Raw genomic sequence first — 25821 nt, forward strand, 5'->3', positions numbered from 1 at the left:
AGACCATCAAGTGTAATCCAATCAAAATATTGAAAACTATCGAATTTTGTGCTTATTGTGTGCCCACAACCACCGGAAAAACTAAATCTAAATATGTGTTTTGTATGATTGGCCTTTTAATCTAGAAAAGGGAGCAAATTTTTTAAAATTGGCAAACAGGCCCTAAGTTTCCACTTCCCCCTGCGGAAACACTCCCCTAGTCCCTAGTTGTGTTTTCTCCTTATCCGTTAAAACATCCAAGCAAATTGTTGGTAAATTTCGATGTCAAATCTATTAAGTATCTCTTCTACATGTCTCACTTACACCACCACTCGCACAGCGTTTCCACCTCGGCGCTCCTTAATTACCCCTTGCGCTGTGTTATCACCGGCCAAGAAACTACGGCGGAAGAAGAAACGGCAGCTTCTTGTGCCGGAAGACGAAATTGTGAGCGTGGCGGAGAAAGGGCTGAGATTAGTCTTCATGGAGGAGCTAATGGCGCGTGTGAGAAGCCGTGATGTTGCTGGGGTTTCTGACGTCATGTATGACATGATCGCCGCCGGGATTTCTCCCGGTCCTAGGTCTTTTCACGGTTTGGTTGTGTCTCATGTGCTTAATAGTGATGAACGTGGCGCTGTAAGACTTGTACTCTTTGTTTTTAATCTAATTTATACGAGAAAAGGCCCTGAATATCATAATTTAGAGTTGAAATGCTCGAAATATCACATCCTGAAAATATGGTTCTGGATAGCACGTTAAAACGCTAAATAGTTTATAATAATAAATTGCTACATGATGTCTGTTGTCAGGGTTTGTAGGTATTTTCTTATGGACTTGGGCTAAAAAAAATTGGTAAACGCCATGGAGCTTTCTGTTTTTAAAAAATAATCACAAGCGCTAAACGATGTAACGGAATAAAGTGATATTCGAGACTATATTTTCTGGACGTGAAATTTGAGGCATTAATACTTGAAATTGTGATAAAGGGAGCCAACACTTAATTCATACTATGTAGACTAATTTCTTTTTATTTGATTTTAGATGCATGCTCTGAGAAGGGAATTGAGTGAAGGCCTTTGTCCTCTTCACGAAACATTTGTTGCGTTGATACGATTGTTTGGCTCCAAGGGACAAGCCACCAGAGGCTTAGAAATTCTTGCTGCAATGGAAAAACTAAATTACGATGTTCGCCAAGCTTGGCTAGTTCTTACTGGTACTTTTTTACTATCACTTAAAAAGAACACTATTACTATGATTATGTTCTCATTTATCTACGGCACTCTGTCTTTTCTTCAAAATCTAATCTGTGCTGGCTATTTAATTGACTAGAGGAGCTTGTCAGAAGCAATTATTTGGAAGATGCAAATAAAGTTTTCTTAAAAGGTGCTGGTGGCGGGCTGCGAGCTACTGATGAACTTTATGATATTCTGATTGAGGAAGACTGTAAAGCAGGTGATCATTCCAATGCACTGACCATATCGTATGAAATGGAGGCAGCTGGAAGGATGGCAACTACTTTTCATTTCAATTGTCTCCTTAGTGTACAGGTAAGGTAGTTGCCATTGCTTATAACTCTCTGCTTACTAAGTATGTTTATGAGTTTTTTGTTATGTAAAAACTGATCTCTGTGACATGTTAATATGAGTACGAGGACCAATGATTGATGTTTGCTCTACACCGTACATAATAGTATGTCAATCCATTGCCACCCTTAGATGCAATAGCAAATTGCCATATATAATTCCAGCAAGTGCTGGAGTTGAAGTTGATAGTTTGACACTCAAATGGTCAAAGCATAAATCTGTCTATTACTCCTTTGTCCCAACCAATTCTTTACAATTTCCTTTTTTATATGTGCCTCTCAATACTTATCAAATAGAAATAAGTTTTAGGAATAAACATGAATATTGATTTAATTTCTAAACTCTAAAATTCTTTTTTAGGACTTAATTAGATTAATAGCTGTGTTATATTCATTTAAGTTTACACACACACACACACACATATAGGGTCCTACTCCAATGGAAACTACTAGAATAGAAACTAAATGGAAACCAATGCGATTAAGTAGAATGATGCGGTTTTTGGGACCAGGTATGGACCCCGAGATGGGCCTAGACGGGGTCCAAGTGGGGCCTAATAGGGCCGGGTCGGGGCCTAGTGGAACCATGGTGGGGCCAAAGTTTGGCTCTTTAAGATTGTTTGGAGCCTGTCCAGGGCCTGTGAGGAGCCTTGACGAGGCCCTAGCGGGCCCGGGGTGGATTGAGTGGGGGTGAGGGTGGGCTTTAGTTGGGTGATGACATATAGGGGGTGTGTGAGGTCATTTAGGTATAGTTTCCCTTGATTTCCATTTTAGTTTTTATTTTAGTGGTTTCTATTTGAGCAATTGCCTATATATATATATGTATGTATATAATAACACACATATATATTGTCTTGGTCAAATGAGAACTATATGAGATTGGTGATTAGTCCTTAGTATGGCTAGTATTGGGGGTGATCTCGTAGTTCTTGATCCGTGAAGATGCGTTGTTAGGTGCTCCATTTTATTTTCCCATTAAGACCGAACCTAAACCTATGCTCGAGAGATAGTTGTCCATACATTGATAAGGGATGTATGGATTCTCGAGAAGAGAGGAGCCATGGTGGTCCCCCCGGACCGCCCTGATCCCACTAGTGAATCGAAAGTTGGATCTACATTGGATCTCACCTGAATCGCCCCATGATTTTTAGTTTATCCCGACCATTTTCTGTCGATTTTTGAATGATTTGGTGGTAATGGAGGCAAGGCGAGGCGGGGGGGGGGGGGGGGGGGGGGGGGCGGCGGCGGCGGCGGTATGGTGGTTTTATTCTTTGTGATGGTTTTTGTTTGGTGATGATTTCTGGAACTAATGGTTATTTCTCTAATCACCGGAGAAAGTCGTCAAGATCGCCATGACACTTGCAATGATATACAATCAGATCACCACCACAAATGACATAAATCTTCAGTTTTAATTTAGTTATCATTTTAAAGATTCTCATTTACGGACCACCTATAGGTCTTACAAACTTTTTCCTTCATGTAAATCATTACTTGTATAGAGTATTCATTTTAAAAATAATTGAAAAAACAACACCATTTCATGATTAAAACACGTAAATAAATTATTCATATAGTGTGTGTTCTAACACACTTATACTTGTAACTGGGGTTGAACATCGTGTATTGAACACTAATTATCATTATGTTAAAAATGTTATGTTATGCAGAACTATAGCTTGTATAGTTGGGTATCTTTTCTTTTTGTTACATGTTGCAATTTTGAGCTATAAGAATAATAGGTTTTTCGGGTTAATTATCAAGTTGGTCACTGAAGTGGGCTTAATGTATCAAGTTGGTCACTGAACTCAAAACGGTATCAAGATGGTCACTGAAGTGGCCATAAATATCAAACAAGTACCTTGAAATATAAGTTCAAACAGTAAAAATATTATTTATAAAGTTTTACACATTATTTTTGAATGTTACCAAAACCAAGTAAAAGGTTATGACTTCTAATATTTATGATAATATATTTAGATTTTATCAAGTTTATTTATTATTTATTTTTAATTAATACGAAAAAATAACTATATAATAAAATATAAATAATAAATAAACTTGATAAAATCTAAATATATTATTTTAAATACTAGAAGTCATAACTTTTTAGTTGGTTGTGGTAACATTTTAAAATAATGTGTAAAACTTTATAAATAATATTTTTACTACTTGAACTCATATTTCAAGGTACTTGTTTGATATTTATGATGACTTTAGTGACCATCTTGATACCGTTTTGAGTTCAGTGACCAACTTGATACATTAAGCCCACTTCAGTGACCAATTTGATAATTAACCCTAGGTTTTTCTAACTACTGATGTTTCATTTTTCTATTTTACCTAATGATAGGCTACGTGTGGCATACCTGAAATTTCACAAGCTACGTTTGATAACATGGAATATGGAGAAGGTTTGCAGCAATTATTCCTATTTCTGTTTATTGTATGTGTGTGAATAGTCTTTTTGTTCAATGGAATAACTTAAAATCATTCCATTTAATAGCTCCCTTGGACCTTTGAGTCTGCATATTTTTGCTTAAGAGCTTTCAATTTGCATACCAAATGACATATTAAGTAACTAATGCTCATATACCTCTATTGGCCACTGCAACGTGATGAAATTGGAATTTATATTCTTCAATTTGGTTGGTTTCTTTTCCAGATGCACTGGAATGTTGTATGTAGGTAGAAAAACTAATAAGCCGTCTTGAAAGCAGAGAAGACATAATTAGTTAAGTCTAAACTGCAGAGAATTCATTAGAGGAAAATGTTATTTTGTTTGAGAAAAAAAAGGAATATAATATTTATACTATTTAAATTTCAAAATTTGTTGAACTTCTGGAAAGAGTGTACACGAATTCTGTAGTTAATTACGAGAGCCAATTCTATTATTTTTTTGCTCCAGGTGCTTAAATTTGCTGTAAGTAAATTGTGATTCTCTTTTATGGGTCAATGAAACTGTGAAATGGCTCTTGTTTCTGGCAAGAATATTATCCATTATGTTTTAATAATTTAGAATTTTAGTAGGTGAATAAATTAGGTTTGTAGCCCATTTTTTTTCTATATCCTCTTACAAATATTTGGCTAATGAGCTACTGAATAGAAACATCAAATTTTTGGGGAATGAGCTACTGAAAAGAGACATCATTACCTCAATGGTTTAGTTGGTATGAGTGTGAAATAGTCAGTACTGACTGAACTCGACCCTCGTATTATTGGCTATAAGCTTGTATATATGTGTGTGTGTGTGTATAGGCAATTGCTCAACTATAAATCACTAAAATACAATTAAAATACAAACTAAGAGAAACCACCTTAAACGACATCATCCACCCCCTATATGTCATCAGCCCCCTGTATGACATCACCCATGTAGGGCCACCCCCGCCCCCACTCAATCCATCCCGGGCCCACTAGAGCCTTGTCAAGGCTCCGGACAGCCCTAAGACCCCATCCCGACCCTACGAGGCCCTATGTAGGGCCTATGTTCTTGTACTTGATTCTGGTGGTGGTGGAGGTGGAGATAAAGGTGGTAGACATGAAAGGCGTTAATGGAACAATAGTTTCGATTTATTAGTGGGTGTCGCAAAACTGGTGTTGTAGCTGTAGAGAAACTGGTGCTACTGGTGTTGTGGATGATTAAAGGATATCAGATGGCTGTGATGGGTGTGTATGATGAATTTCACTGTCGATGCCGAGATTACTGGAGATGGAAGCTACCGGGATAAAACATGCATTAATGTATGTGTATATATTTAGGCGGTATGTTGGGGTGGTGATGTTGTCAACGGAAAAGAGAAGGATGTGGTGGAGCCGTGGAGGGGGACTGTGGAGATGGTAGAGATGGGGGCGGCGAATATGGAGGAGCGGCAGACTTGGCAGGGGTGAAGCTGCCGAAAGTAAGGTGGAGGCAGAGGCTGACTTGGAGAAGGAGAAGTGGGGTTGTTGGAGAATTTAGTGATATTCTCTTAGGAATTTAGTGATAGTTTTTAGTTTGTAGAATAAGGAGATTTGTATTAGAGTAAGAGCAAATCCAAGAGATGCCTTATAATATGTCCTAAGTCATAATTTAAGCCATTTGATGTAAAATGTTGATCCAACAATGTCCTAGTGATGTCTTATATCACTAGGACAAGCTCTTCAAGCCTTATTAATAGGGCACCTCTCTCCTTGCGCTATCCTATATTTTAATATAAAATATTATACCCACTCTCTTTCTCTCTTTCTCTACTTTATATTTTGTTTTAATGATGGAAGAGAATCTTTAATAATAAAATATTAAACATATATTAAAAATAAGGCACATTGTTGGAGTTGAACTTAGATAAACATGCCCTAAATCACTGGGACATCATATTTTATACTATATTCGGGGCTCTAACTAGGACACTGTTGGACTTGCTCTACGACTATATATATATATATATATATATATATATATATATATATATATATATATATATATATAGGGGCTTACTCCACTAGAAACTAAAATAGCCTAGAAACTAGAAACTAGTATCTGACCAATTTTTTATCACTATTTTTAACTGCAAATGTCACTCGTTTGTACACCACAAATCACTATTTCCTATACAAGAAATCTCAGAAATATAGATATATAAATATACATATATACAACATATATCATCATTATCTTCACTCATACCACATTGATGAACCTCCGGGCATCATTATCAACCCATTCCACTGCTACCGCGGTCACCTATACCCACGATTGACCTACCACCACTTGTCACCATAACTTGCCATTACTAGTGATTATTTACCACCACCACACACCTCATCTCATCATTTTTTTACCATCATAGACCTCCTACAACTATAATTGATCATCAATGATCGATAACCAATAGCAAACATAAGTAAATTTTCTCAATTATCAATAATAAAAATTGCTAATTTAACTGCATAAAATAGTGATAACTAGCGTATAATGAGTGATATTAGTAGTTATAAACAGTGATCATGGGAGTGGTTTCTAGTTTCTAGAATAACATTAGTTTCTATTTGATCACTTGCCTATATATATATATATATATATATATATATATATATATATGGGTCCTGGTCCCTGACAACCGTTTGTCAGGGACCGTTTATATAACACACACTACCAGGGCCGTCGGATTTCTATTTGAAGGGTCCAGATTGAAACATTTTTTTTACCGATCCGCTATAATTTTCCGCGGATCAGAGTTTTTCCCTTCCGCGGATATTTTCCGCAGAAGGGAAAAGCTCCGATCCGCGGAAAATTATAACGGATCGGTAAAAAAAAAAGCTTTCATCCCCACCATTAAAATACAGATCTAAGGGCTCTTAAGCTGTGTGTTGGATAAGGGCTCCATAACAATCGCCTGTTATGGACCAAAACCCTATATATATATATATATATATATATATGGTCTTGCTCCAATGCAAACCTTCTTAAAATACAAACTACAAACTAAAATAAAAGGTTTCTAAATCACATCGAAATCTAGCACATATGGTATGCAAATTGATCGTTGGGAGAAGAAAAATACAGTGAAGTCAGATTTAAAAAAAAGTTCACCGATTGACAAGAAAAATTAAATTAAAAAGGAGGGGATTATGTGGGAGAGGGTGTCTTTTAATTGTGTGTGGCGACTTATAGGGGACCATATATTAGATTCAATAATTAACAATAAAGATGATTTAATAGTTAAGCAGAAGTGGTTGAGGTGATTTTACTTTTCATGATCGTCATCAGAACATTCTTCATCATAATGTTACATCTCAATTTAACTAATATACACAAAATTTTTCATGATTATTATGAACCATTCCGTTGACGTTTTCAAGTTGTTTATGTCTTCTTTTACATTTGGACACATGGCTTCTATATGACCCAATTCTTCTTGATAAAAGCACTTTATATGTAATGGAAATAGATCTAGATTCGAAACCCTAATTAGCAAATTGAACACAACAGCACAGAATCGACAGTACAAATCAAGTTACACTCTCCCAAATGTTTAACAAACTCACTAACTCGATAGCAGAACAGAAGCAATACACTCCTGGGCGATTCGAGAGCCCCAGTATCTCTCCCAAATGTTTAACAAACTCACTAACTCGATAAGATCCCCATTCTCCCTTTTCCTCCCCTTTTCTATCACCTCTCCTGGTCCCCACCTTCTAGCAGCTTCTTTCTATTGTTTAATTACCAAAAGAGCCCCCAACGGCTGTGTTCCCTTTCTTTCTAGTATATACTTGTATCCCCTTTGACCGTTGACCTGCATGCATGACATTATATCAGGGTCATGTTTATTAAAAACTTGTTTTTTCTTGTCACGTGCATCTCTTAGAGAAGTAACTTGTTAGCTAAAGAGTTTGGCTAATATATTTATGTAACATCTCCCACAAATCACAATTTTTTTGAGTTATCCTCCTCCTAAACTTTATTAATATCATACTTGATTCTGATGTGAGTGACAACCAGATAGTCGATGATGCACTTAATTTCATATCTCCATGCTTTCACGTGAGTATTGTCTTCAAGTGTTGCATATAACCCCTCCAAATCAACAAATGACACCCTAATGGTTTTTCAAATGACCTCTCTCGAATGATACACAAGTCCGCATATGACCAAGACTTACCATACATATTATCTGATTTTTCTATGATTATTGCACAAAATTTGTAGCTGATACACTATTAATTCACAACCCTTATTTGTCTTTGATCATCCGAGACCCATACTACCATATTGGGTTTAATCTCATCATATATTTAGGCATCACAATATTATTTTTCTGTCAATAATCTGTATCTGCTGGTATGCTGTACCTTAAAGTTATATTTAATAATTATAATTGTTGATGATGTTCACCACATCTGATTGAATTTTATGACAGATTATATGAAACCAGATACAGAGACTTATAACTGGGTGATTCAAGCATATACCAGAGCTGAGTCTTATGACAGGTGAGTTCTGCATGAATTTAACGAGGCCACAATATTTTTGTTGATACAAGTGATAATTTTTGTTAACCAAATAATGAGAGAGGTTGTGATGTGTGTAAAGGGAGAAGGTGAAGAATGTGTGTATGGAGAGAACGGTAACCTAATTTTGCAATTGACCTAGTATAGGTCATCATAAGTTATCTGTTAGATGGCATAAAAAACCTTGTTAGATGTATCCAACTTCATATTCTGAAATAGTCCTCTATCTCTTTACCACAAGGTTCCTGTAAATTTTGGCCATAATTAAGTAAGCTGCCTACCGTGCAGAAACAATATTATTTAACTTTGTTAAATCTGTTGAATCTTTTTGTGTGAGTCTGTGACCCATACGTGTGCCCTTTACTAACTTGAAACTAGTCATAGATGTTCCCAACTGAAGGTCATTGTGCTAAAATTTTATCGATCCCACATAAAGTTTTCAGTTCATTTTATAAAAATGCATAAAATATTATCTTTTCTCTAATTTTCAGTTTTGTCATATAATTTTTTCAGATCTTGTTTTGTTTTATATTTTAAATTCCTATATAATGCTCATTTGTTGATTGTGCTTTTGCTTGCTGTGCAGGGTACAAGATGTTGCTGAGCTTCTTGGTATGATGATTGAAGATCGTAGACGGCTGCAACCTAACGTAAAAACATATGCGTAAGAATAACACTTTTTTAAAAGCAAATAAAATCCATTTTTTATGATTTCGTCTTCATTGCTTGGGTTGTTCCAATATAAGGTGGCAGTCTCTTCAGCAAAATACACCAGTTTTTTTTTTTGTGTGTTCTCATTAATATTCTTGCCTGCCTTTGTACAGCTATGACAGTTGATTCAGCACTGTATGTGTATTTTCATGAATATAAGCATTAGAAAGATCATGTCTATTTAATGCTGGATATATCTCATATTCCTTTAACTTCTATATTCCGCAGGTAGTCATGAAATGATCTTGTGTGCCAACTGATTTTATTCTATATACTTTCAGTTGACTACTTAAGAGTCAACAGCCAGCCTCTCAACTTCAAAACTATAAAGTAACAAAGTCCTATATCTAATGACATGGGATGGTTTTGTTTGAAACAAAATTGCTTGGAGAACTATTTATATATAATATAAATATAATATAATTTATGTAATCTATTTAGGTTACAGAATAATTTCATGGAAACCCTGTTAGGGGATAGGAGAGAAAAAGGCAGTGATCTGGAATTTGAGCCCATTATTACAAGGCTACAAGCCAACCAGTTTTCATTATTTGCATAGATATATGGGTTATATCATATCTGAGATTAAACTGTTACATATATGATTAGCTGTAACAATTGTTACAATGCTGATAATCAACTAGCAGCTTTTCCCTTTTAAAGTACCAGGGGAGAAGGGGGGGTAACGATGCTCACCCATGACCTTGTCATTAGGGGAAGGGGGTGGGATGAACGTAGCTACTAGACTATTTCTGAATCGTCAGTTTGCAGAGATTTCTATTAATATACAAATACAACAAGTTTGTCATTGCACCTTGGCGAGTTAAAGTGCTCAGAGCCTAGGTGTCCACAAGGAGATAATTTATGTTTATTGTGCTTTAGTAGTATATAGGAGTACTTTTATTTCCGACTGATATTAATTGCCAAACAAATGTACATACCCTTTTTGTAATAATGAAATATAGTTCTAATTCATTTACAATAATAATAGTCATTTCATATCTTTGATTAATGTAACAGAAAAAGGTTTATATTAACAAGTATATACATTGATATTTGCCTAGTCATGTAAACATATTCCTACTTCATAGTACAACTCTAAAAAGTATAACTACAAGTAACAAGCTTGTTGAACTTGACAGCTGTAAGCCAGAAAAGGAAGGCTACTTGACTTTATACTAGTATCGAGTTTTGGATCGGAATACAGTAGATCTAATACAATATACATATCACCTAGTGCAACCAAGTTTCTCTCTTTATATTTTAACATTCTTTTATTGTGATTATTGAATGGGTGAACTCTAAAGTTCGAGGTTATTTTGTGAACTAATTTTGGAGTTCGACAATACAAAATTTTAGGTGGACCAACTCTTTTTAGGTAATGCAGGTGTTGCGACTTGCCCTAAATGCGGGCTTGTCACCAACTATGCCTACCAAGCCAAATTTATTCGTATAATATCCTATTTAAATCTAAATGCTCCCTCCAAGAGTGCAAGTCCTTTTGTAATGGAAAATAATTTAGAAAAAAGTCACCCACTTGTTTGTTTCATTTGAGGAAATATACAAATGAAGCTACATCTTTGTCATTAAATTCCTATTGGTGTGGAGATATTTTTGATTTGTCATGAAAGGGGATACTATGCATCTCAATCCTAGGAGTTTGAAAAGAAATTTATAAATCATTAGAACTATTGCAGATATGATTTTTTGATGATAATCGGTTCTATGGGGGAAGCCAAATTAAAAAAATAATGAACTCCAGAATGTTAATGAAACCCCCCAAGCTTTTCTATCGACCAATCTAAGAATCTGAAGGTTTTACACTATTAGTAATTTATATTATTTTTTGGTCAGATTTTGCTTTAAGAAGGTTCTAGAACTAGTGTATGTCAAATAGTGCACATCTTTAATGACATATATCTTTTGTGAGTAAACCACGAAGCTCCCTTGCATTTATTAGTTTACAAAATCGAGTAAAGTTGGATGTTTGCGTTAAGCTTCTATTAAACAATGACATTATCTTTTGTTAGGTTGTTGGTTGAGTGCTTCACTAAATACTGTGTCGTGGGAGAAGCAATTCGACATTTTCGTGGGCTTAAAACTTTTGAGGGAGGAACAAAAGTTTTACATCATGAGGGAAGACACGGGGATCCGCTATCTTTGTATCTGCGTGCACTATGCGGAGAAGGTATGTTTTATTTAAGGATGTTTAAAGATTGTTTTATTCACCACAAGCAAAACATTATTTTTATTAGTGTCTACTTAAACAAAGGCTTTTATCTAAAATTAAACAAATTTGTTCATACTTACTTCTATAATGGTGATATGTTATAACCAAGTTCAACACAGAGCCTATATTATTAGTTGTCTAATATTGGACTTGGCAGTCTGAGGAACTATATATGTGTTATAATCTTGAAAGAGAAACTTATTGTATGCACTTTTATGTGTGCGCGTGAGAGTATTAATAAATGGATAGTTATAGTATCTATATAAAATTTGAAAGATAAGTTGTATAACTCAGTGGCCCTGTTTGGTAATTAGCAGTTAGTTGTTAGTGGATTAAATTAGTTGTTTTGACTAGCTGATTAAGGGGCCATTTGTTAACAAGTGAATGAAGCGGAATGTGCTGAACGACTCACTCTTTTTTGATTAAGATTGTTTGGCAAGTTTTTTTTTTATCTGGACGACGCCAAAAGTAGCTGGACGAGTTAGCTTAGAAAATGTAGCGTGTGTCGTTCAGAAGTCTATTGTAACCCTAAAACCTGGCTGTGATCATGACACTGGCATATAATTTCTTTAAAAATTATTTTAAAACATGTAATTGTTTTTTTTTTATTATATTGTTTTATCATATATTATAATTTACGCCATCTTTTGTCAATAATAATATTATTAATATGAAATTAGTATATTATTATTGAAAATATCAAAATAATAGAAATTAGATATAAATATTATTAATATCAATTTTGTATCAGAATTATTTTTAATATTATGCAAAAAGAAGGTTCACTATTTTTTTTATAAAAATATTTAAAATTTGGACAACAACATAAATTTGAATTATAAATATAATTAAAAAAATATTTAAAATAATAAAATTTTGAAATAGTAAACTTGAATTTTTTTAAATAATTAAATAATCCAACTAACCTTACATCCAATTAAATTAAAGATATATTTTTCTCAAATACTTTTATTAATATATAACTATGTGCAACTATAACAATATATAAAATACTAGAAAAGTCTATATCTTATCATTCAGATAATTTTAAATTTTGTTTAACAAATGATATTATTCTTTTCCATCCAGGTTTATTACTCATCCAGAATCTTAACTGTTCAGAAAATTTCATTCAGATTTAACAAATGGCCCCTAAGTTAGCTATTTTGACTAGCGGATTGAGTTTTTTTTTTTTTAAAAGAAAATTGTTTGGTTAATAACTGTTGAATTAGTTTTTTCTGCTCTAAGTAGACACATGACAATCCTCTAATTGAAAAAGCTCATCTAAGTTGCTTTTCAAATCAGCTTTTTGAGTCCAAATTGCTCTTTCAATCCGCTAACTACCAAACACTTATATTAGATGATTCATTTGGTTAAACCTCTAATATTGGTCATACCTCTAATATGGCCCTAACCTCTAATTTTTTTCTCAAAACTCTAACTTCCAAACAGGGTCATTGTGTTCACATAAAAATTTTCAAAGGAACTTGGGGCTGATGAGTTTTTGGATTGGAAAATAGATGCTGATAGATTCTTCGATGTTATGGGTGTTCTTGAAACTAATCAAGTTAAGATGGTAGCAATCACGCTAAATAGTGTTGCTTCTATGTGGTGGAATAAACTTGTTATACAGAGCAAAGGGACCCATTACAACATGGTGGTAGATGAAACAATTGATGTTACCGGAGAGCTGTGAGATGTATAAGATACATACTAAGTGTAAGTAAGAGGATGATGTTGTTGAATATTATAAACTTTTTCATGTTACTAACGTGCTTGATTTAAGTCGTCAACCAAAACAATTTAGTTTGTTGGGTGTGGGATTGGTTATTTGATGCTGAAATTTACTTAAAAGATGTGTAAGGTGCAGAGATAGTTAATAAAAGGCGTTTAATGACAAGGATGCAGACGAACACGACGAAGAGAGGTTTAAGGACGTCCACAGAGAAGAGAAAGATGCGGTGAAGAACTCATATGAAGTCATATTACCGATACAAGTTTAAACTTTAAACTCTCCTACATTGGTGTTCTCCCTCTTTAAAAAACTCGACCCACATCTGGTGTTGCTTATTGCTCCATGGTCGTATTCTCGTTGGAAAACTTCTTGATGAAATTTCATACTTCAAACCACCTAGAAAGTCATTATATCGTAGGTATGATTCACGAATTAATCAAACTAAATTTTGATTAACCATTGTCAACACAGAAATTGAATTAGCTTTAATAACTTTAACCTCGTTAGTTGTACAAAAGACACAGCAGATATGGACGATGAATATACTATCGCTTGCCCTTTTCGCTCTCAAAACAAGGCCCTCTCTTCTATAAAGCGAAGCAAAGCACATGGCGCTGAAGTAAAGAAAGCTGAATAAAGACACATGGCGCGCATAACATAAATAAAACTGTTGACCTCCTAATTCCCCTTGTTTTTGAAATGGGAAATAGTTGTGAATATGCAGGATGAATATGTTGTGAATATGCAAGATAATTGTTATTTCATTCTATCATAAGACTTACCTATAAATAGGCAGATTACAGTACATACATAGCTACATACATATTTGTAAACTCCTTAAATCAGGGATATAGTACTAAAGTCCTGAGCAATAGTAAATTCGTAGGAATCAGGTATATACATTGTCAAAGATGTTGACATTTCTCTCCTATAGTTCACACCTAGTATGTACACCATAATTCTACACTCCTTCAAGTTGGGTTATGCATATCAAACATTCCCAACTTGCATATTAATTCATTAAAAACAGTCCTTGGAAGGGCTTTGGTAAGATTATCCGCTGTTTGAAGTCTTGATGGAGTATAGATAGTCTCGATAATTGCATTTTCGATCTTCTCTGTGATGAAATGGCTGTCCCTGAATCTCAGAATTGTTATAAGCATGATTTTCAAAAAAAGGTGACATCCATGGACTTATATATCTTTCGATTTAAAGGAGAATAACATTTATATACATTTGATAGATTTAGGATCAAGCTTACTACAATTTTGAGAATGATCGTGCACAAATGCCGTGCAACCAAAGATCTTTGGATCAAGGAGATTAATGAACCTTGTTTCTAGGGTTGATTGCAAAACTTAATCACATGGAGTTTAAAAGTTGAGTACCCTAGAAGTTAGTCGATTGATAAGATATGTAGCTGTAAGGACAGCCTCCCCCCAAAATTATTTCGGAACTTTGGTAGAAAACATAGGTGAACGAGCAACTTCTAAAAGATGCCTATTTTTTTCGTTCAGCAATCCCGTTTGTTGAGGAGTATCAACACACGAGCTCAAGTGAATGATACCTTTTTGTGTGAGGTAAGAAGCAAAAATAAAATTGAAATAATCTTTGGCATTGTCGGTCTTGAGAATCTGAATATTTGTGTGAAATTAAGTTTGAATCATGGAATGAAATTTTTTAAATAGTTCACTAACTTCAAATTTACTTTTCATAAGAAACACCCATGTTAGTCTAGTATGATTATCACTAAAAGATACAAACCATCTTTGTCCATTCATTTATACGTGAGGGTCTCCACACATCACCATGAATAAATGTAAATGGTTTGGAGGATTTATATGGTAATCTAGAATAGCAACTTCGTGTGTGTTTCGCAAACTGACAAATTTCACAGGAAAAAGTGTTTGGTTTTTTATTGATGAACAAAGAAGGAAACATTTTTGACAAATACATGAAATTTAGATCACATTTTAGCACTGCCAATCTTCCCCGAATCCAAATCCTGAAACACATAAAGATTTGGAGAAAACTTAATCTCACAATTAAGATCACGAGTAAATTTACTAATAGATAGTAAATTACAGTTCAACTTAGGGACATAAAGTACTGAATCGAGAGTTAGGTTCTTATTCAGTCTTATTGAACCTAAACCCTCAACCTTTTCCACCGATAAACATCATCACAGACTGAGACCATTGGAGATAGTTATGGCCATTGAATTTGTGGCTGGTAACAGTAGAAATGGCCTCAACACCGTGAGAGGAAATACCCGTAGATATAACTGGATTATGGAGGGTGGAGGTATGAGAGGATGCATCTGAAGTTTGGGTTTGCTTCTCAGCAGCCATGATGACAAATGCGTGAGAAGAATAGGATGAGATGAACAAGAAACAAAAAAAAGAACAATTACGGATCAGAGATGCTCTGATACCATGTAAATATGCAGAATGAATATGCAAGATAATTGTTATTTCATTCTGTCATAAGACTTACCTATAAATAGGCAGATTACAATCCATACATAGCTGTAAACTCCTTAAATCAGGGATGTAGTACTAAACTCCTAAGCAGTAGTAAATTCCTAGGAATCAAGTATATACATTGTCAAAAATGTTGACATTTCTCTCCTATAGTTCACCCCTAATATGTAAACCATAATTCTACAATAGTTAATAAAGGGGGTTAATGACAAGGATGCGGACGAACATAAATAAGAGAGGTTAAAGGACGTCCATGAAGAAGAGAGAAATGTGATGAAGAACTCATATGAACTCACATTACCTACAACTAAAAATAAACTAGCATGAAGATGCAAACTTGAGCATGATCATGCACCATATTTACTCTTTAATTGATTGCTATTGTGATGTTTTCTTGTTTGGGCATGATCATGCACCATATTTACTCTTTAATTGATTGCTATTGTGATGTTTTCTTGTTTGGGCATGATCATGCTGCAGTCCTCCACATAATTATGCAGTCCTATGAAAGCCCTTCTCCTATCCAAGCCAAAAATCTCCTACATCACACTAGTTACAAGTGGTTTATTACAAAATAATTATATTTGTCTTTTTAGGGAAGTAGTGATGTAACAATTATAAATGTTAGAGCATGTCCAATGGTGTTATATCTATATTATAGCACCACTAACAAAATCTACCAATCCAATGGTGCTAAACATTGTGCTTAAATTGCACAATGCTACAGTTTGTGCTATATATACAACAAAATATAGATATGCATAAATATGCATAAGGTTACTGCTTTCACAGTTTCTTCAAATCATTCAGAAATTTCATTAACAAATTCACACAGAATGAAGTTTTCAAACGATGGAATCCCTGACTGCGGTTGACCTTATATGTGTTTATAATACACATTTATCTACCAAGAGCATGTACAATGGTGGTACTAAAATAGATGAAGCTATTCGTATGATTGCACTAAAAAGGTGATATTTGGTGCTAAAATAGCACTATGTCTCCAATGGTTGGTTTCGAATCTTGTTTCAATTTTAACTAACTTTCAAATACATTCACTTTTGTGTATAAATTTAACCGACTTCCAAGAACCCCACACTTCAAGTACTTTTTTATCCATTTCTCTCACTTTTTTCACTTTAGCAACTATAGTTCTATCTATCTTTTGTTCCAAATATAGCACAAATTATAGCATTGTTCTATTTTAGCACAAGATATTAAACACCATTGGAATTTTGAAGTTTAGTTTTTGTTCCATTATATATATACAGAACAACATATAGCACACCATTAGACTTGCCCTAATAGAAGCAATCATACACATTAAATAAGAACTGTCACTATTTTATGATAAATGTACCGTTCATAGTGGAAACAGTTAATTGTTTCTGCAAATATAACTTTGTAAAATATACAGAAATGTTATAATACTTGAATTTGTATTTTGAAAACACAAAAAACTTTAGAATCCAATATTTTCTCAAAGATTATTTGACATGTGATAAATTCTGAAGACGCTCAAATTCTCTTATCATGTTGTGATACACCAAGCCATATGCCTTCTTTTTCACAAATTGTTTTTTATGCATCATGTTGGTTTTAATGTTTAACGACAGGGGATGCTATATAGAGGTCTAATATGTCATTTTAAATACACCTATTTTCCCAAGTATCGTTATGAAATCCAGAACGACCATTGACTCGAGATGAATTTAATGCATCTTTAGTACTTACTTCAATTAATAGCTTGTCATGCTTTTCCAAATCAGGAAGGATTGAGGAGCTGCTGGAAGCTTTAGAAGCTATGGCCGAAGACAACCAAATGATTCCGCCCAGAGCCATGATCTTGAGCAAAAAATACCGGACATTAGTTAGCTCTTGGATTGAACCTTTACAAGAAGAAGCTGATCTTGGTTATGAGATTGATTATTTTGCAAGGTAGGCATCCATCACATTCACCCTTGTAGAATAATGTACTGGAGTAACATTCACTTTATTAATTAATTTGGTTTGATTATATATATATATATATATATATATATATATATATATATATATATATATATATATATATATATATATCAGCGTTTTAGTCGATATTGAATACAAAGACAAATAATGAGAATCTAGTGGGACATATATATGGTTTGTTTGTTCTGGGCTGTAGATACAAAATTGTTATAGCTTTGATAGTACCTTTGTAAAGGTACTCAGTTATTACAAGTTTCTGCATAACAACCTAATTATTCCTCAGGTTAGTGCATTGATGTCATTCATGCCCAACTTGCCAGCAACAACAGAGGGAAATAGTTTTTCACCTACACCTTTAGTCACAGTAACAGTATTTGATAATCTTATTTGACGAACTGAATGCTAATAATATCACTGTCGTTTTTTTTTTTTACTTGCTTTCTTAGCTTATATGTTGAATAGTCTGAACAACTTACCTTCTGTCATATTGGACTGCTGAGAAATGCCTCAACAGCTCTTGAAGTGATCTAGTATAACCTATCCCCCCCCCCCCCCCCCCCCCCCCCCATGGTCATATTTAGTCAAGGTTTCTCAGATAGCAAATAGGTAAGAGCCTTAGCTCCTGATGCCTGCATCACTGAATCAGGAAAGTGCAAGCTTTACGTCACTAAGTCTCCTACAGAACTGAATCTTAAAGAAGTGGCTTGGTTCCTTGAGAATATATGAACATGCTCAACAGGACTATGTTGATGTGTTTACCTATATTACTATTAATTAAATTAAAACAGGAATAACTCGATGAAGATGATTAGGGCTCTTTTCTGATTTGCTCATTGCATCTCTCGCACAGGAATTTTATGATTCTGTATTTAATGGTGGACATCATAAGCCACACAATAATAAGTTTTATGTAAATTTATGATTGCTTGAAGCACTGTTTTCATAGTAAAAGTTAAAAACTTGAGTCGCTAATGGCTTGACTGTTAGATGAATGAAGTTTACAGATGGTTAAGACTTAAATCTGGACTCTGTTCTGAATAGGTAGTGATGTTAATTTTTTCACTGGTCTAGTAAGGTGAAGTATGAGGGATATTGTTACTCTATTAAGAATAAAGGAAATAAAGCTGAACTGGATTCATATTCAGCTCTGTGGTGAAAGGAAATGATGATGATGTTGAACGGAGAGTTCTTTCTTATTGTCTGGTAATTTGTTATTTACTTCTCTGCATAACCATGTAGCTTGCTCTATACTTAATAACTGATACACATTGATTGTTGAATATTAAGATTACTCTATCAAATTTTGGCTTTGATCAAAATAACTTTTATAGTTTGTGGTTGATAAACCTTATAGAGGTAGCGGTCTTTACAGTTTTGCTGTTGAACCTATTTATAGCTTTCAATCTTGTTACTAACATGCATTTTATAAATTTCCTGCATCACATGACTTCAATTAAGACTTGAACCATACTCTGTAATTGTTGCTTATAATGGAATTATATCGTACAGTCTGTATGTAATTGGTCTGCATCATATCATGCTAATTGTTTTACATTAATTCTTTTATGATTGTCTTGATGTAAGACTTAACAAAAAGCTACAATTAAGTACTAACTTTGTATAGCATACAGGTATGTTGAAGAGGGTGGATTGACTGGTGAACGTAAGCGATGGGTTCCTCGAAGAGGAAAAACTCCTCTGGATCCTGACGCTGTTGGTTTCATATATTCTAACCCTATGGAAACTTCCTTTAAGCAAAGATGCCTTGAAGATTGGAAAATACATCACAGGAAGCTTTTAAGAACCTTGCGTAATGAAGGACCTTCGATATTAGGTGATGTATCTGAAGCTGATTACATCCGTGTCGTGGAGTGCCTACGAAAGACTATCAAAGGCCCCGACCAGAATGCTTTAAAGCCTAAAGCTGCTAGCAAAATGTTAGTGTCCGAACTAAAAGAGGAACTAGAAGCGCAAGATCTGCCTACTGATGGAACCAGAAATGTACTTTACCAGCGTGTACAGAAAGCAAGGAGAATTAATCGCTCTAGAGGTCGGCCCCTTTGGGTTCCAACTGTGGAAGAGGAAGAAGAAGAGGTTCAGAATTTTTAAGTTCTTGTCCTGTATAGTGTTTGAGAATTTCTCATAATTTGTATATTACATCCAAGTGTATAAGTAAAATATTATACAATGAACAGATCGATGAAGAGCTAGATGAAATGATATCACGGATTAAGCTCGAGGAAGGAAATACAGAATTCTGGAGACGTCGATTTCTCGGAGAAGGCTTAAATGGCGATTCCGAAAATTCTGTGGATGTAGTTGAGTCTGAACCTCTTGATGTCTTGGACGATATAGATGAAGATGTTGCTATAGAGGTTGAAGATGAGGAGGCAGATGAAGAGGAGGAAGAAGTTGAACAACCTGAAAATCAAGTAGGTGAGAGGGCTAAGGAAAAGGAAGCTGAAGCATCAAAACCGCTTCAGATGATTGGTGTGCAATTGCTGAAAGATTCTGACATGATAACAAGAACATCAAGGAAATCAAGAAGACGACGAACTTCACGAACATCAGTGGAGGTATGCAAGTTAATGGTTGCCAGTGTCTTGTTCTTTATCAGTTTGCATTTATGATTTAAGTAATTTAGAATTTGTTGTTAAAGATATCTGCTATTACATCTTGAGACATCTAAGCTTATCGTATTTCTTGGGAAATTATCTTTTGATCAAATGTTTGAATATATTGGCGTTCTTATTTGTTTGTAGAATTGTTTGCAAAAAGAAGACTTAAAATTGTTAAATTGTTATGAAGCAATGTATACAATTATATATCGTATGTTTCTGTTCTCTGTGTGTGTATGTTTATACGTCCATACTAGCTGAAGGAGATGATGGTGGGAGAAATGCCTGAGTGTTCTATATTACTTTCAGCACTGTTATTATCCAATGACAATCAAGCTGAACATCCTTGTCTCCCTTGTATTCCCTTGTGAAAGATAAAATGGTGATCAATGTAAGAATTTGGCCTCGGCGTTGAAGTAATGACATATCTTTGAAAAGCAATATTGCCTTATGCTGCTAAAATCTTATTATATTTAGAGGTTGAATAATAATATGTTAAGTTTTAGGTTGTGTACTATTAGGATCAGTAGTTTGTGTAACTGTAGCTGGAATTGTTGATTGGTATCTGGTTTTTAGAGTTTCGAGGATAAGATGGTTTTAGTGTAAGTGTGAAACATAAACCATATTTTCTATATATATATAATACAATGCAGGATGATATTGACGATGACTGGTTTCCAGAGAATATTCATGAAGCATTTAAAGAGATGAGGAAGAGGAAAGTTTTTGACGTATCTGATATGTACACAATTGCTGACGCTTGGGGCTGGACATGGGAAAGAGAATTGAAAAATAGAAGTCCTCGAAGATGGTCTCAGGAATGGGAAGTTGAGCTGGCCATTAAACTAATGTTAAAAGTATGCTTCTATCTTCTTTAATACCTTATACTTGCCACAGTATTACGATAATCCATATGATTTAATTATTTAAGGAATTCCCTTTTTTGGTTTTGCTACATGAATAAGCTGGAATAGCAAAATTACAACTAAGGAAGTAGATGGAAGGGGAATTTTTTTTTAATGAAAATCAGGTCTTCCTTTTTCAATAAACATCACACCGCCACCATTCACATTCACATTCACATATATTTAGTACTAAAACTTATGACTTGTCTGCTCAAGTGTTTACAACATTTTTAAAGGGGCTAAATGCACATGCAAATAATGTTTGATTGGACAAGAATGCCTTGTGAAGGCAGCTTATTTTGCATTTGAACTCGGCCACACTCAAAACACAAGGCCACAAATCACTGCACTTACAAACATCACGCAATTTGTGAAAGATTGTCAGACCTTTGGTAAGACGATCAGCAATTAACAGTCCACTGGTGCTGCCAAATAGGAGTGAGATGGTGTTCTGCCGAACCAAGCACATTTAATAAAATGTACCAAAACCATTTAGTATATTACTACCGTAACCCTAAATGACCGGTAAAAATTCGGTTCGTTCACCTCAGTTCAGTGACGATTAAAAATGAAAATTAGCATTAACTTCTTCTCAGTATAGTGGGCACTGGGCAGACCTTTCAAATTAGCAGCCGGACAAGTAGAAAGTGGCATTAGTTAAATGGAAAAATGAGTCTATCAACTTCAAACCGGAATGTATTTGGTTGAAATTACTCAGCCTTGTATCTCTTTCAAGATTTATTAGCACATGACAAGTGGTACTCGTGGTGGTAGACTAGAAATTAATTTTGTATCTTATTTCTCGTATTTTAAATAAAATTAGAAGTAGAATCTTTGCGAAATAATAGAAAGTTATGAGAGGAGGTTTATTCAGTTTAAACCAAGCTTATTCTTTTTTTAAAACAAACTGATCCCAAAATAATTCCAGTTTTTCAAAAGAATAAGCATATGAAGCCAAGCCCTACAGTTTTTCAAATAAAATTTTCAAGAAAAACAAATCAAACCGGATTCTGCAGTTTTGTATGATTGGTTCTATCACCCCTACAGCCCTACTGCCTAGATCGCTTTTATCAATCACAACCCAAGCCCCACAGTAGCTCTATCTAAAAGCCACCACCCACCACTATAGCCGATTTTTTCCATCAAGTTTAACACAGAACCACTCTCTTATGCTACTCAATATCTCTATCTCATGGAAACCCGTGATCTGGTATTAATCTTTTAGACTGTCGTTGGGAATTTTATCACTGATGATCAATTTCTAGGAGGGGACAATTTATAAATCTTAGTCAATTTCAGTAATAGACTATTATTTTAAATAGTCAGCTTAGAAGTCATTTTGTTTTGCTGAACAATTTATTACAAAATGGAGTTCATTTCCACCAATACTTTCTCTCTCTAGATTTCTGTTTTACTCTCTCTATAATTGATTTTTGTGCTTTGTGTTCATTTCTCTCTGAATTTTCTATCTCTTTAGCTTGTATCTTTTTCTGAATCACTGTTTCTCTGTGATTTCTACATCTGATCTGCTATATCTCTGTGTATTAAACCAAAAATGGGAAGCACAATGTTAATTTGGCAGCAATTCAGTGACTAAATATCCCTTAACCGTAGAGCCGTATATTGTATGACCTTTTTTTCTTTTCTTTTGTTTGTTTGAACTTTAATGTAATTATATAAAGCCTCTTTGGAGTTTGAACTAAAAAAATTTAACTATATCGAGTTGTAAATGAAAAATTCTGCTTGTGTTAGCTATTGGTGGTCATTTTTGATGGTCAATTATAGTGTTTGGAGTTTGATGGTTGCGGCAATGAGAGGAGGTGTGTGATGGTGGTAAGTAGTTGCTAGTGGCGGCAAGTGACTGTGGCAAGTGGCGGTGGCTAATAGTGGAACATGGCGGTGATGGTGGTAGGAGGTCCATGGTAGCAGTAGGGGTGAAGATGATTTTGATATATGGTGTATAGATATGAATGTATATAATACATATTTGACTGATTTGTGTATACAAAATAGTGATTTGTGGTGTGCAAACGCATGATTTTTGTATAAATTAGTGATTAAAAATTAGTCTGGAATTAGTTTCCAGTTTCTTAGCATAATTTGATTTTAAGTGGAGTAAGTCCTATTTGTGTTATATATGACTTTTTTTTTTCCATATCAAGATGTCAACAACAAATGATCCATAAATGTTTGTTTGTGTTACAAACACCGAGTATAGTTTTAAAGATGTCTTCTATTTAGCCGTCCTAATGTTTTTTGTTACTACATGCTTAGAGTCATGATTTGTATATTTCAGGTGATAGAGTTGGGTGGTTTGCCTACTATCGGAGATTGTGCAATGATTTTGCGTGCAGCCATACGAGCTCCTGCCCCTTCAGCCTTCTTGAAAATTTTGCAAACGACACACAGTTTAGGTTACTCTTTTGGAAGGTATTTTGCATGATGCTAGTTAGAGATATGGTTTGTAGGTTTCCTTCGTTGTTATCTCATCGCAGTGAGGATAATAAAATTAGAAATTATTCTTCATATGGTTTCTGTGTACGTTTGTTTTGAATACTATAGATTATCATTGGTCTTGAAAGTGTTAACAAATTCTCAGATTGGTAGGTTCAGAACTGTGATAGGAAAAATTGAAGTGCATGTTCATAGTACAAGGGTCAGGGGGGAGGAAGGACATGGGTTTATATCACAGGTGTAAATTAGTAAAATTTATTGTGCAAGTTATATTCAATATCATCTCCGTTAACCCTGGTGTCAGACTTTACAATATCTGTAAAAGTTTGCATGTTTCCTGGCCTAATATGAAGTGTGTGATGTCCATATTCCTGGGTAAATATTTATCGGTATTTTTGTGAATTTTTTTAAATTTAATGATTGATCAATTACATAATTAGGTGGTTTGTGGTAACTATGGGGGAGCTGAGTAACCAAGTTACAACTTTTCGGTGTAACTACAAGTACACAGGAACTCCAAGTCTTCTTGTCCAATTTAAAAATAATTAAACCAAAAGCTGTTTTAAAAGTTTAAAGGAACATCTAGTTAGTCCATGGGGTTACGGACGAGGTCATATCTGTAACTAGTTTTTAAGCCCACCCTGTTGAGCCTTTGCAGAATTTTATTTGTTGCCAAGTTTTATTTTTTTTACTTAAAAGCAGAGCTTAACCCTGGTCATTTCGTCCACTTTATATTAATGATTTTTGTTAAGTAAAAATGCAAATATGTTGGTCAGACGATACATAGATAACGAAAGCCTGTGCTAGACGTGAAGTGTACAAAACAAAACAAAGTAGATATTCTGATAGATCAAAGCAAAATTACAAATTCTGAATACATTAATTTTAAAAACAGCAAAAGACAGCAATGCAATACTGCTTAGATTTGCAAGTTAGAGCTTAAGTTGATATCCGAGATTCCTTGAGTGTTGTAGGTTGATGAGTTACCTGTGACACATGAAATTTGGTTTTAGATTAGGAAACCAAACAAAGAGATATAATGTTTTGTGTTATAGATTAGCACCTGTGATGTTTGTGCTTCGTTGTTGGAAACACCCTCGCTTGTTTCTTTTGGAATGCTGACAAAACCTTTGCAAATTTTAGTAGCCCAGTAGACTTTGAAATTGTTGATTTTGTAAGTAACTACATATACCAGTTACGAAAGAAAGAAAAAGTATGATGATCTTACCTGTGAGTCAGGCTGTTGGCTGCTGATTGTGGTTTAACATATAGGGTTTCTTAAAAAATAAAATAAAATATGTTATTCAACCATTCGGTGACCTGAACCAACCAGGCGACCGAAATATTGACATTCACCTAGTCGACGGACTCTAGTCAACCTCTCTTAACCCTTAGTCGACTAGCCGCCGACTAGTCCTGAGAGCAACATGACAAACGGGTGATACTTCTATGACTTTTCAGTTTAGGTTGTTATTGAAATAACATCCTATTCAATTAATGGAATTTACTCCAGCTTTAGTTTTGCATTTCAGTTATATATTTTCAGCATTATGGACTAGAGTTAGATTAATTGGAAGTTAGTTTCAGTCTCATGAAGAGTTTTAGTGTGCACTTCATATTGTATGCATTGTTTACTTAGCCTGTGTTGCGGATATATAATTGGACCTTGGTAATATGTTTTGGAAATCAGGTTATGACTCTGAATCTATTTCTGATTGTGCATATGTGTCTTTGCAGTCCTTTGTATGATGAAGTTATCACCCTATGCCTTGACCTTGGGGAGCTTGATGCGTCTCTTGCTATAGTTGCAGATATGGAAACTACAGGCATTACAGTTCCAGACCAAACATTGGACAGGGTCATTTCAGCTAGGCAGATTAGTAATAATGCTGCAAATTCAGAGTTGTGATAGTTATAGAAGCATTTTTTCACCATTTTGTACTGATTCATTTTTGTTGGTCTGGTGAAGGGAATTGCATCTCTTTCATGCTGCGACTGAGAAATGGTTGTAGAACTTTTTAGGGCGTAGGAGGCAGAGCACATTTTTGTTGGTTAATGCTAAGAACATTTCAGTGTTCTCTTTTCGTAGCCGCCTGGGGCTTCCATCGGTTTTTCACCGGTGAAAAGCCCCGAATCAGTAAATTACTTTTCTTATTCTTA

General features: G+C 34.6%; 1 protein-coding gene across 1 annotated transcript; it reads left to right on the plus strand.

Annotated features, from left to right (window-relative positions):
• The first annotated feature begins 146 nt into the window (after positions 1 to 146).
• LOC108199723 (uncharacterized) lies at positions 147 to 25739 on the plus strand. The gene is made up of 13 exons (XM_017367666.2): positions 147 to 615; positions 1021 to 1192; positions 1309 to 1526; positions 3915 to 3975; positions 8464 to 8536; positions 9141 to 9218; positions 11296 to 11453; positions 17483 to 17651; positions 19316 to 19778; positions 19880 to 20260; positions 20956 to 21159; positions 23504 to 23637; positions 25399 to 25739. The coding sequence occupies exons 1-13, from the start codon at positions 262 to 264 to the stop codon at positions 25568 to 25570; spliced, it is 2637 nt and encodes an 878-aa protein (XP_017223155.1). The 5' UTR covers positions 147 to 261; the 3' UTR covers positions 25571 to 25739.
• Positions 25740 to 25821: the final 82 nt, after the last annotated feature.

The sequence above is a fragment of the Daucus carota genome, chromosome 8 (genome assembly GCF_001625215.2).
Source record: "Daucus carota subsp. sativus chromosome 8, DH1 v3.0, whole genome shotgun sequence".
In the NCBI taxonomy this organism is placed as follows: Eukaryota; Viridiplantae; Streptophyta; class Magnoliopsida; order Apiales; family Apiaceae; genus Daucus; species Daucus carota.

Bases quoted from the DNA above. Each gene is read 5' to 3' on its own strand.
- LOC108199723 (XM_017367666.2), top strand. From the start codon at position 262: ATGTCAAATCTATTAAGTATCTCTTCTACATGTCTCACTTACACCACC. The intron at 9,219-11,295 runs GTAAGAATAACA...ATCTTTTGTTAG, and splicing joins CCTAACGTAAAAACATATGC to GTTGTTGGTTGAGTGCTTCA. The intron at 17,652-19,315 runs GTAGGCATCCAT...TATAGCATACAG, and splicing joins GAGATTGATTATTTTGCAAG to GTATGTTGAAGAGGGTGGAT.